Source organism: Urocampus carinirostris, chromosome 19 (genome assembly GCF_059441175.1).
Source record: "Urocampus carinirostris isolate Australia breed hairy pipefish chromosome 19, RoL_Ucar_1.0, whole genome shotgun sequence".
NCBI lineage: Eukaryota > Metazoa > Chordata > Actinopteri > Syngnathiformes > Syngnathidae > Urocampus > Urocampus carinirostris.
In genome coordinates, this window is record NC_142367.1 from 17,890,153 (window position 1) to 17,904,079 (window position 13,927).

Here is a 13,927-nt window from a genome sequence, read left to right on the forward strand (position 1 = left end):
AACTTAAGGGAGCTAAATAAAAAAAACTTACCGGAAAGAACTTTTTCCCGGCGTCTGCCTGGAGCTTATCAAAGAGCTGGAAGTCCCTCTCCTCAACAAGCTTGTCTCTGTAGACGCGATTGGACTCGTGCAGGTAGATTTTCAGCAGGTCCAGGGGGGTTTTCACGCACTCGCCGGTAGTGAAGAGAATGCCCTGGGCGGGAAGGCAATGAAAGCAGCTTAGCGCTTTTTTTTCCTGTTTAAACTTCAAAAATAAGAAATAAAAATGTGTGTGGGAGAAGCAGCAGAAATAACAGCGACTCTTTAAGGTATATAAAAGCTGCGTGGGGCTAAAACTGTAATAACTGGGAGGGGGAAAAAAAAATAACGTTTGTAAATAATCATGGGCAGTATTTTAATATGGAGAACAGTTTACTTGTAGCAGTTTTGGTACTACGCAGATTTTTTTGTGTTGCATTGTGTTCTGCACGCTGATTAACTAAACAGTCGCCCCGCCCCTTTTCTGCCTGTGTGTCACTATCGCTTACATATAACAGCTCAAAGAACCTGCCTCAGGTACATGCAAATATTTTTTTTAATTTAGTTTTTCTAAAAGCTATCATGTCAACTATACACTCTAAACCCCAAAAAACACAACAGGGCATAGGGAGATGCTTCTTATCGCCAGCAGTGTCTGAAATAACGTCTGCCATCTTTTACGTCGGGTGTACAACTTACAAAACGTCTCTGCCCGGGTGGCCGACAACTTTTTCAAGAAAAAAAAAAAAAGCATATTGTTCATATCAAACATTTGCTTTATTCCGATTTCGAAATATTTGTTCGGAATTTATGTTCGTTTGGCAATTTGCATACTCAGCAGCCAATCAGAAGCCTGCATCGAAGATCGTGCATTTGCATATCATTTTCCAAAGTAGACGCACAGATAACACAAGAAAAATAGAGAAGTGGTTACGAATCAAGCCAAAACCTCAGCCCCGGAAAAAAATATTCAAAAGAAGCTAAAAAAATTAATGACGCTACAAAACGTAAATGTACATTAAAAGCATCGTGAAAAGAGGAGTTCACGTGGCTTGTAGCAAACGACGCAACGCAAACATCGCATGAATGAAGATGAGTAAATACAGGTACATACTGATGGCAGATGGAAAACAGCCATGTCATATGCATGCAATGAATGTTATAAGTAGATTTATAGTAGTGTGAGACAGGACGAAAGGAAGACTGAGATCACTTGCGCTCGTTTCTTGGTTTTATTGAAAGGAAGGAAATGACAAGGTGGGATTCTTCGATCCGTTGGTTGGCGGATTGACGGAACTTGACAGGCGGGTGAAGGCTTGGCGGGAATGGTTGCGGACAGGCGTAATCGTAGTGTTCGGAAAAGAGTTCAGGAGTCAGACGGGCAGGGCAGATTACAGAAACGGGTCGGCAACGGAGATTAATCAGAAGAAAACAGGGAGCAGGCAAAGAGTCAGAGGTACGGGCTTACTGAGCTGAAGGCAACAGGTAGCATGAGTACAATCAGACAAAGTGTTACCGGAAGCTGGGGATTTAAATGGACAGGGTGTGCCAATCAGCTGTCCTGGCTGTTGGCGTCAAAAACCTGAGCACAGGTGTTCCCAATACATGTGATTGTGACAAATAGACATGATTTTAAAGTGTTGTTCTGGTATATATTCTGATTATCAATCCTTAACACTTAGCAACAATGTTTTTTTTTTTTTTTTTTGCGATTAGTCGCCTTATTGTGTTTCAAGTTGGGAAAAATGGGGCAGGCAACCTTATGCCCTGGTGTCTGGTAACTTTTTGTCATGAGTTTCAGACACTGCTTCTACACATGCTAAAGGAAGGTAAACGTGTTTTTAAGTAAATGTGGATAGTGTCCTGAATCAAAAGTGCAATATAGAAAAAATATATATTTTTAAAAATTATTATTTGACAGTACAGACGCTCCTCTACTTACGAACATTCGAGTTACGATGTACGGTATATACGAAAAAAAAATTGGGATGTCGCTGTAAGTTCGATTTTGTCTTGTGTGCACCTTTTTCCGAGGATAGTACTGTAGTGCTTCTTTCCACCACTACAGGCGTGGGGCGCTGTGAGAGGTCACCTAGCATCCACCCCGAAGAAGAAATCCGCTTCCTCTTCCCAGTTTGTCATACTGTACTGTATCTCCGCTACGAACGTAAACCTTTTGAATATCGAATATCTCTAGCATCCATCAAAATATGGTCGGTGAAAAGCGAAATGCTACGAAAGATAGTAAGGGTGAAAAAAAGAGGCGAGCCATTTCGTTTGAGATGAAAGTGGCGATAATAAGGAAGATTGGTGCGGGAGTGAAAATGGTGGACGTTATACGATATTTCAACATGAATCGTTCAACCAACGCTACCATCTACAAAAACAGAGATCGCATAATGCAGCTCATAAAAGGTGCAGTGTCGATGCAATCGACCATCATTTGCAAGAGAAGATCGAAACATCTTAGATGAGATGGAGAAACTTCTCACCATTTGGCTCGAGGATCAGCGGCAGTGCCATCGAACTCTTGGGGCAGCAAGACCCAAATATTGAACGTTGCACACAGGTTGCAAATCAAATGAACAATGGCATACAAATCATTTATGATGAGAAAAAGAAAAAAAAAAGTGCAGTCATCAAGGTATCGCATTTTTCAGCCACCTGCAAGCACACCATCCAAGGGAGATACAGAGCAACCCTCATCTTCTCGTTGGGGAGGAAGAAACTATTGAAGCCCATCTCCCAAAAGTAAGTTAAACACAAATATTTTATTAAATGTTATACTTTATGTTTATGTTTAACTATACAAGCATTACACATACTTATATTAACTTTAGACGTATTTTTATAAGCCTCAAAAATATTTTCCATGCAAAATATAGCACTTTTTGACTTACAAACAAATTTGACTAACGAACGAGCATCCGGAACGTATCTCATTTGTAGGTCGGAAAGCGTCTGTACAAAAATGATTTATTACAAAAAAAAATAAAAAAAAATAAAAGGTTTAGAAAGTACTATACTTTTATTCGTTGAACAAATGTTTGATATGTATAGTAGATGTATTTTCATACCTTTTAATTGGTCGGTAACTTAGTCCAAAACAAAACACGTCTAAGTTTAGGTTGGACGAAATTATGTCCAAAATTGGCCGTTGTGGTCCAAATTTAACGGCTGATACTACATGTTTTCAACTTTTACACTTCAATCAATAAAATAACGACATATTTTAGATGGAACGTTGGTGTCTTTTCAATGTATTTTCAAACTATAAAAATATAAAATATATATTAATACCACAGCCAATCATTTTTGAATAGAAGTGTATAGAAAACCATAAAAGTTTGCATTCTGTGGATATATTTAGCTATCTGATTACTTTTTAAGGCGGCACGGCGGCTGAGTGGCGTCTACGGCACAGTTCTGAGGTCATAGGATCAAATCCGGCTACCAGCCTTCCTGTGCGGGGTTTGCATGTTCTCCCTGTGCTTGCGTGGGTTTCCCCCAGGCACTCAGTTTCCTCCACATTCCAAATCAATGCTTTCAGGTTATTGGCCAGTCCAAATTGTCCCTAGGTGTGAATGAGAGAGTGAGTTGTCTGTCTCTATGTGCCCTGCGCCTGACTGGCAACCATTTCAGGGTGTTCCCTGCCCACTGCCTGAAGACGACTGGGATTGGCTCTAGAACCCCCGAGACCCCACTGAGGATAAGCGGTGCAGATAATGGATGGATGGATTACTTATTAGAAGGGATGTCTAAGATAGCCAACGTTTTGTGTAGCCAACAAATGCACTTTGAGTCAGCTTATGAATGTGTTCAAACCCCGGTATGACGCAGACTTAAATGTCGGAGGATGTTAAATACAACCATCCTAATAAAAATGCCTGGAGCAAAACATTGCAAGGTAAATGCTAACTCATTGGCAATTTCTCAGAAACTCATACACGGCGAGAGAAACATGCCTAATTGCATTATCGATGTGGCAAGATGCCGTTAGGTTAATGGTTCCAAACGTACTGTACCTGCTGACATCCACAATCTAAAGTTCCGGGTGAAATTTCAGGACGAGCTACAAAAAGTAGCTGTCATCCACAAAAAGGTCGGTGAATCTCAGAGTGCGATGGTCATAATCAGACATGAGGGAAAGCGCATCGACTGTATTTCGAATCAAATTTGAGCTCAGAGGGTGCAAACGACAAACCTCTTATCCGTACAAGAATTGAAGCCTGAGCAGAAGGTATCGGGCTGGTTTGAGGAAGGTCACTCAAGGAGACAACGTTTAATATGTGTTCTATGTGTTGTGCAACATTTTGAAAACAATATACCGTAAATTCCAGACTATAGAGCGCACCTAATTATAAGCCACACCCACCATTTTGTAGGTAGTCTGCTGCTTTTGTTCTTAAGCAAGCCGCACCCATGTAAAGGCAGCGAGCGCCCCCAAAAAACTTGTGACACAATCACAAGTTTAATTCACACCGGGCTGTAAGCTCCACGATTGTAACTGCATGGATAATAGCTAATTCTAGGGTCATAATTGGTATCATAAATGTAAAATGATACCCGTAATTAACGTATGATGAAGACTTGTAAAGTCCGGGTCCCGTTGAAAGTAATCCAAGGAAACAAAATGTATATTTCCAAAGTTAATGGTGGGAAAAATATATATCCACTATTGTCCGCTGCGACAACAGACAGATCTACCAGTAACTCAGCTTTACCTCAATTCCCATCAGCCCGCGTGTGCTCCGCCCCTTCTTTTTGATTCGTCCGTAGAACATATAACAGAATCTCTAAAATAAATACGTTACAAAAATATACAGTTGCAAATACATATTATACATGGTTACACATATTTACGAAGAAAGACGGTACACCGAGAGAGTTTTCAAAGCTTTTAAATAATAATATAACTTTCATCCCAAACCGTGCCTTTGAAAGGTACCAACACGCTAGTAGGATCACGCTCGCAATGTATCAAACGTGCCTGTTAAAAATAAGCATCCCTTCATTGTGAAATTCACAGAAAATCGTCTTCAGCTTCCTCCTCATAACTATCGCCATCAAGGGCGTCTTCCTCATTATCGGAACGTACCTCGACTTTACAGACAATGTATGCTTAAACTTAGAGGTTGCAGTCTTTCTTGGCGCCCATATTCTACTGGTCTTAATCTTACCTTTTATACTCTAGCGCCGCTGGTGGCCATTAGAAAAATTCCATAAATTGTCCGCTTCACTGAATAAGCCGCAGGGCTGAACATTTGGGAAAAAAAGTAGCGGCTCATAGTCCGGAATTTACGGTATGTTCAATAATTAAACACGTCTATAATGATATACTGCAGTGACTCCCCTCACTGTACGACAAAAAACAACTGAATAATGTATTGGTTTTTTTTTTGATCCGTAGGGAAAAAGCCGGTTGTTAGCTTGCACAGCGCAGGCCATCACACTGCTCAAGGATGGTGCCTGTCAATAGAGCGTTAGCTTTGATACGCTAATTACGAATAGAAAGTTTTGCCTGTGCAACTTTAGAACAAATAACCCTTTACAGGACTGGACATTACCAAATGATTGGCATAATATTTGCTTACTCTACTGCATTTGCGTCAAACTCACGGCCCGAGGGCCGCATTCGGCTCGGCACACAACTATATCCGGCCCTGAAATCATTTTATATACATCTACTATATGTCAGGAAGGACCAGAACAGAGCAGGGGACCCCAGAGCGTTCGTTACAAGTCTTTATTTGGGGAAGCATAAGGGTTAGCGGGAAACACGATGACCGTCGAACGTCAGCAGCAACGTCGTGAAGACAACTTCGGAAGACGTAGCTAATCGTAGCGTGGGACGGAAGCAGGTCGAGTTTACCAGGACTGGAGAGAAGATCGTAGCGTGGGACGGAAGCAAGTCGGATCGGAGGCAGGCAGGCAGAATCAGGTAAACAAGAAGGCACAGGTAATCGGGAGAGTCTTACGGGGTACAGAAGTAATCCTCCGACAAAGTTCTCCGCGTAACGCGTTTAAAAAGGGAGCATTAACCAATCAGGAAGCACATTCCAGCGCGCCACATGATTACCCCAGGTGGCTCCACTTGGGTAATCATGACACTATAACGGCCCGGCTCTAAGAAACGCTTATAACTCTCAAACGACAGATCCCCCAATGCGACGCTTCAGCTGCCACTACAAGACTTCTCAGAAATGTTGCCGCATCAATCTAGCTAGCTGTTGCCTGACGAGAACAGCCAATTTTAAAACAATCTTGTGACAAAGAACTTGTCGGTCACACGAGGAACAAGACCGAAAAATACATTGTTAGTGAGTCTTAGTGTTAGGAAGCAGAGACGTAACGCCCAGGATCAGACTTCTGTCTGTCACGATGTAAGGGATGGCTAAATGGGAAAAAAGCAGGGTGATGTTTCTGTTGCTGTGGATTACGCTGATGCTAAACACTCACAATGGGTGAGAAAAAAGATCGGAGGATGAATGTATGTTTACCGGCATTGCCGGCACACCCGTGTGTCTTCTTCGTGGAGTTAATGTAATTAAGTAAATTAAATGAAAAACGGCACTGCGAGACAAAACATCAGAGTAAGCTGAAAAACCTAAATGCAAAGCAGGAGAAACAAAAAGCTGAAGAGTTGAAGAAGAATATAAGGATACACAAAATCCCAAAGGGAAAAGCAGAAATTTAATTATATTTCCATTTTTTTTTCACATTTTTGAACTAGTATAGTTTTGACAGGAGATATATTCATGGAGAGCAAAGTGTAAGTTATTTAATGTTCGAGTTGATTTATTCTGGAATAACATTCCTGTCTGTTATGAAATTATATTAATGATAAAAACTCATTTTTGGTGTAAACTACAAACTGTATTCATGTTTTCATTATTTTTTTTTCATTGTAGTTTGATTTATTTTATGTTTTACAGGAGATATTTTATATAGAGAACAAAGTATTAGTTTTATTCTGGAATAATATTCCTGTCTGTTTCTAATTCGTATTTATGTTTATTTATTTTTTTTAATCAAGTTTTAGTGTATTCAATAAATATTTATATATACATATCTATAGATATGCTGTCCGGCCCACGACTGAAAGTGTGATTTGAGTTTTGGAGTTCGACACCCATGCTCTAGTGCTGCACTAGGCTTTTTTAGCTAAATCAATTTCAGAACTCAGAACTATAAACAATTGATTCAAATGGTCATGTGACTCAAGAAGAAAGTGCTGACATAGCATTAAGGCCGTTTGATTTGTATAATTCCCTTTCCTTGCCCTTCCCCTTAATGCTTTCTCTTCCCAGTCCCATATCATAACAAATACCCAAAAAGCTTTAAAAGAAGGTGACACTGCAAGAAACAATGCCTTGCCTAAGGGAAGATATATATTTTTTTCTGAATACAAATCAGCAATTTGCAAATGAGACTGTGGTTTATTGCTTACATGCTAATATATGTTTTCATACATAAATATATTATATTTACCGTAAATTCCGGACTATAAGCCGTTACTTTTTTCCCAAACTTTCAACCCTGCGGCTTGTTCAGTGATGCGGCCAATTTATGTCATTTTTCTAACGGCCGCCAGTGGTGCTCGAGTATAAAAGGTAAGATTTAGACTGCAACTTCTTAGCTTGTGCACAAATTAAACTAGCGTAGACGTATCCTCATGCAAATTGCAAAAAGAAAGGCACATAACGCAACTTTCAAGCTTAAAGCAATCGAGCAGTCTGATACAGAACGAAACAAAGCTAACGCAATTTACTTCGCAAGCGTGATGCTAGCGTGTTTTCAAATAAGGGGGCGTGGGTTGACGTCTATATGACAAAGTCTCTTACCCATACTGAAGGAAGACGACTTTGATGATATCAGTTATAAAGAGGAAGATGAGGACGGTTTGCCTTGGTTGGTACAGGTACGGTATTTTTTTTTTAACAGAGCTGTTTACTGTGTTGCGAGCGTGTTGCTAGTAGCGTTTTGCTACCCTTCACAGGCACGGTTTGGGATGAAAATTATAATATTATTATTAAAGCTTTGAAAACTCTCTCGGTGTACCGTCTTTCTTTGTAAATATGTGTAACCATGTATAATATGTATTTGCAACTGTATATTTTTGTAATGTATTTATTTTAGAAACTTATTCTGATATGTTTTGTACAAGCAAATGAGAAAGAAGGGGTGGGGCAAACACGAGCTGACGGGAAGTGTTTGTGGACGCGGCCGACAATAGTGGATATATATTTTTCCCACCCTTACCTTTGGAAATATCCACTTTTTTCCTTGGATTACTTTCAACAGGCACCCGTATTCTGCAGGTTTGCATTAAATCTTAAGTACCGGTATCATTTTTCGTTCATTTTGCCGGCTTTGTTTTTTGAACTGTATCGGGTATGGGTTAATTTCGTGTTTGTATTGCGTTTTTTCAATGTGGGCGCATGCGGCTAATATACAGGTGCGGCTTGTGTGTGTACCAAATCGGTTTTCCTCCCGAAATGTGGTAGGTGCGGCTTATAATCAGGTGCGCTCTATAGTCCAGAATTCACGGTAGTCAATATTGATGACTGGGATGGGCCCCAGCATCCCTGGGCTCCAGGGATGGATAGACTGAACTATTAAAAAAAAAATAATACTTAAATAACTTAAACCAGTGAACGGGGATTTAGCTAATGAACAAAAACAAAAGTTTATTTTTCGCATAAAAACAACCATGTATAAGTTTTGTCATCTCATTCTTTTATATATTCAATGGCAAAGTTTCAGCTAGACCAGATTTTAATAGGGCCATTAAAACAATGATGATCGTCTAGGGCGCCTATATTTTACATTATCATAATAAGACGTGAAGAGCTATCTGGGTACATTCCCAGGTGGATTTATGAAAATTGAACTTCCTATAACTAAGAGGCTTGAGGCATTAATTATACAGCGGAGTGCGTTAAATCAAGGAGCCTGCCCTCCATCAAACCCTGGAATATTTTGGACTTAAATATCGCCCTGAAAGCATCGCCCTTGTTGAGCTTTGGTGCCCCAACGTTATATTCCCTAAACACATTAAGTCGTCAGTAATACCTGTGTGAGTGAGAATAAATGTAATATTATATTTCAGACTTTTCTTATTTCTGTCTTTTGGGGGTAAACTATTTAATCAATAACCATTACACTGAAAGATTTGCGACAGCAGCTTGGCCCCTGGGAAACTAAACTGTAAAGACACCAAAGTGTGAATAGATAAACCCTTAAATGTTCTTCAAGAGCGAAACAGAACAAAAAATTAGAGGCATGTTAATAACACATTAACATAAAATGTAATAACAAAAAGATGCATTGGTGCCCTAGTTTGTGAACTCAATCTGTTCCAGGTTGATGTTCAAGTTCTGAATATATTTTTCCCATAAGAAATAGCAGAAAACTCGTTAATTCGTTCTGGCCCATATGAAAAAGCGAACGTTGTTGCCCATCAATGCTTATCTGACGCCGAAAAACAACAGCAACCAGATGATGAAGGTGCTGTATCTGAGTCAGATCATGAGGCTTCTCCTGCTACTGGTAAGCATAGAAACCAGTACTATCTGTTTCATGTGGAGGGGGCAAACCTCTACACAATGAACGGTCCGGAGAGGAACGGGCAGCGCAAGGCTGTTCGTGCCCAAAACACACCACAGAAAGTGGTGCTACAACGACCCTGGCAGTTAAGGGATCCGTGGATCGTGATTTTACAGGCACTCGTGTTGGTTAGCCTTGATGAGATAACTGCCAAAAAAAAAAAGCTGATTATGTTTTTTTTTATCTTGCTGACTCAGCAGCTTTCTCAGAAAGACATTCTACTCTCTCAGGCCAGAACACGTAATCAAGCGGGTCACTCTAGTGGTGAATAACACTTCCAAAAATGAATATGCATTTGTTTATCTCGCTTATTCAGCAGCTTTCTCAGAAAGACATTCTACTCTCTCAGGCCAGAACAAGCAATCAAGCAGGTCACTCTTGTGGTGAATAACATTGCCAAAAATGAATAGGCATTTGTTTATCTCGCTGATTCAGCAGCTTTCTCAAAAAGACATTCTTCTCTCACAGGCCAGGACAAGCAATCAAGTAGGTCACTCTAGTGGTGTATAACACTGCCAAAGAGGAATTTTCATTTTTTTTTATCTCGCTGATTCAGCATCTTTCTCAGAAAGATATTCTACTCTCTTAGGCCAGAACAAGTAATCAAGCGGGTCACTCTAGTGGTGAATAACACTGCCAAAAATGAATAGGCATTTGTTTATCTCGCTGATTCAGCAGCTTTCTCAGAAAGACATTCTACTCTCTCAGTCCAGAACAAGCAATCAAGCAGGTCACTCTAGCGGTGAATAACACTGAAAAAAAGGAATATGATTTTTTTTTTTATCTCGCTGATTCAGCAGCTCTTTCAGAAAGATATTCTACTATCTTAGGCCAGGACAAGCAATCAAGTAGTTCACTCTAGTGGTATATAACACTGCCAAAAAGGAATTTGCATTTTTTTTATCTCACTGATTCAGCAGCTTTCTCAGAAAGACATTCTACTCTCTCAGGCCAGGACAATCAATCAAGGAAGTCACTCCAAAGGTTAATGGCACTGCCAAAAAGGAATATGCCACCCAAAAGTGGTTTCATGTCTCAACGCGGGTGGCGCTCTAATGGCGCAGAACCATTCGAATTTATTATCTGTTTCAGTCATACCTGAAAGATATTGGCCAGGTCTCGCAAGTTGAAGACATAGTGGAACTTGACGGCGGTGGGGAGGAAGTTGGAAGCGACGCTTTGATGCAAATCTAGGGCTAACTGGACCAAAACGGCGCAGCTGTTCCGGACTGCAGGTACAAAACCGTCCTTCTCCAGATGCTGCAACAGAACTGAGGTGTATATGGTGGTCAGGGCGTCTGCCCCAGGAAAAGACAGGGCGATGACTGTGAAGTGGCGCTGGAAATTTCAGAATAATATGAGCATAAATCCACAAATACATCTTTGCTAGTGACTACCGTAAATTTCGGACTATAAGCAGTTACTTTTTACCCAGATTTTCAACCCTGCGGCTTATTCAGTGATGCGGCCAATTTAAGGAATTTTTCTAACGGGCGCCAGCGGCGCTTGAGTACAAAAGGTAAGGTTTAGACCGGTGGAATATATGCGCCAAGGATGACTGCAACTTCTTGGCTTGTGCATAGATTAAATTAGCGTAAACATACCCTCATCATGCAAAATGCAAAAAGAAAGGCACATCAAAAAATGCACCATCACCAACGGGTTCCGAAAAGCCGGTCTGCTGCGTGACGGAGAGGAGGGCACAGAATTAGGAGTGGATGGGAGTTCCAGCGATAGTGACAGCGCGAGTGAGGCTGCGGGAGCGTGGGACGAAGTCTATATGACAAAGTTTCTTTCCGACACTGAGGAAGACGACTTTGACGGCTTCAGTTCTAAGGAGGAAGATGAGGACGGTTTACCGTGATTTTTACAAGTACGGTATGTTTTTTAACAGACCCGTTTACTGTGTTGCGAGCGTGTTGCTACCATTAACTGCCCTGTCACAGGCACCGTTTGGGATGAAAGTTATATTATTATTATTAAAGCTTTGAAAACTATCTCGGTGTACCATCTTTCTTTGTAAATATGTGTAACCATGTATAATATGTATTTGCAACTGTATATTTTTGTAATGTATTTATTTTAGACACTTATGCCGTAACAATATATGTTTTTCACGGGCGAATGAAAAAGAAGGGGTGGAACAAACGCGGGGTGACGGGAAGTGGGGTAAAGGTGAGACCTGTTTGTGGACGCGGCGGACAATAATGGATCAATATTTTTCCCACCCTTACCTTTGGAAATATACACTTTTTTCCTTAGATTATTTTCAACGGGACCCGGACTCTGCAGGTCTGCATCAAACCTTAAGTACCGGTATCATTTTCCGTTCATTTTGCCGGCTGTGATTTTTGGACTGTGTACTTTAATGAAGGACATTCGGTTTCAATCGCGGGGCTTAAAGTCGGGTTTTGGTTAATTTTGTGTTTGTGTTACATTTTTTAATGTGGGCACATGCGGCTTATATACAGGTGCGGCTTGTGTAAGTACAAAATCGGTTTTCCTCTTAAAATGTGGTGGGTGCAGCTTATAATCAGGTGCGCTCTATAGTACGGAATTTACGGTAATTGTAGCATTCAGGTCAATGAGCCTACCTGCAGCCTGGGGTTGATGGTAAAACTTCCAGACGTGGGGTTCATACAGCACACGTACTGAACCTGTTGTATTTCCTTCAATAGCAGTTTATTGCGATCGTACCTTGAAGAATACAACATAAACTCTAGTAATCTATAGCAGTATTTTGTCATCCGTATACCACAAAAAAAATGGCCAACCACAGCCAGTTGGTGACAACAAAATCGATCATTATTTGAAATATATCCTTTCTCTTATTTTTTTCACATCATTATTTTAGAAATAATCGCAAAAAGTGTACCATTACTACCATCCAGTGATCAGCTATGCTACTGTAATAATCTTCCATTTCAATAGATGGCAGAAAAAAACTCTGTTTGGGTGATGTTTTGAAAATATTAGATTTTGAATTGGAACCATGGAAGAGATCAGACAAAGAAATGGGATACAATTATTATTTGCCAACAAACATTGCTACTAAAATAAAAAAACAGTACTTAAAATTAGCAAAGTAATTCACTATTTCCCTTATTAAGTACGTTTATTTTTTTTTACAGAGTATTGTTTTTCTTTTTTACTCATACCTGTCAACTTCATCCAAATGTTCCCCTTATTAACGATTGTATTTTCCCTTACTAAGCGATAATAAACCTTACAAACACAATGCAGCAGATATTTACTCACTCCAAAACACACTACGTAAAATACCGTGACCATATTAGCGATCTAAGATGGCGTTGTTGTCTGCACCAGTGATGAAGACAATCCGGATTATAGCAAAAACGAAAAAACGATATTACTTGAACAAGAAAAGATTGAAAATATTAAAAATAGAAAATGGATTCCCATGCAAAAATTGTTATACAGTGTACATAACTTGAAACGATGAAAAAAGGGATAAAATATGGGGAAAATATTGAAGTTGACCAGTATGTTTCCTCGATAAACAAGCTGAAGAATATAATATAATGTAAAATACTTTAAAAAAAGGGGAAGGGGGAAAAAAGCCTGTATAACGGTGTCTGCTTTTCTGATATACAGTCTTGAGCCGATTATATATATATATATATATATATATATATATATATATATATATATATATATAATATACATACTAATACTACTACGTGTATTATCGCTACTTCTATGACTACTGGTGCTACTAATAGTACTTCAGCTAGTGTTACTAATACTGATACTATTCTTCTCAATACCACCGCTACAAATTCTTCCATCCATGACTTAAAATATGAAAAAGTACTAAATAGTGTAAAAAAGAAGTTTTGGTTGGAGGAAAAACTGCAAATTAACAATGTGAAGTCAAGAGTGAAACAGTAGTCATGGGTTACCTACAGGGTTGGGTAGGGTTACTTTAACTTGATTACTTTCAATTACTTTTGGATTACTCCAATACCAAATATGCTAATAAAAGACAAAAGAAACTAAATATGAATACAATGATGACTCACAACCCGTGGTAAGCTTTCTCTCCTGGCTTTGATCTCTTTGATCTCAGGCAAAACGAACATAAAATGCGACAGAAACAAAATGAAAATAAATCCAAACAGCTTGCCGACATCATTTTTGCCGTTCCATGTATTCCGTTACTCCCCATGCCTGCACAAAATTTAGTAATCTCATTCCTATTTAGTTTCTTTTGTCTTTTATTAGCATATTTGATATTGGAGTAATCCAAAAGTAATTGAAATTAATCAGCGATGCTGAG

General features: G+C 39.6%; 1 protein-coding gene across 1 annotated transcript in view; it reads right to left on the reverse strand.

Moving 5' to 3' along the window:
- The window catches only part of dnah9 (dynein, axonemal, heavy chain 9), a 254,737-nt gene that overhangs the window by 142,168 nt on the left and 98,642 nt on the right, over positions 1 to 13,927 (reverse strand). The window contains exons 46-48 of the mRNA XM_088323097.1: positions 12,222 to 12,324; positions 10,726 to 10,965; positions 32 to 193 (exon numbers count right to left, since the gene is read on the reverse strand). Of these exons, the coding sequence (XP_088179223.1) occupies positions 32 to 193; positions 10,726 to 10,965; positions 12,222 to 12,324 (505 nt within the window). The remainder of the gene's footprint in view (positions 1 to 31; positions 194 to 10,725; positions 10,966 to 12,221; positions 12,325 to 13,927) is intronic.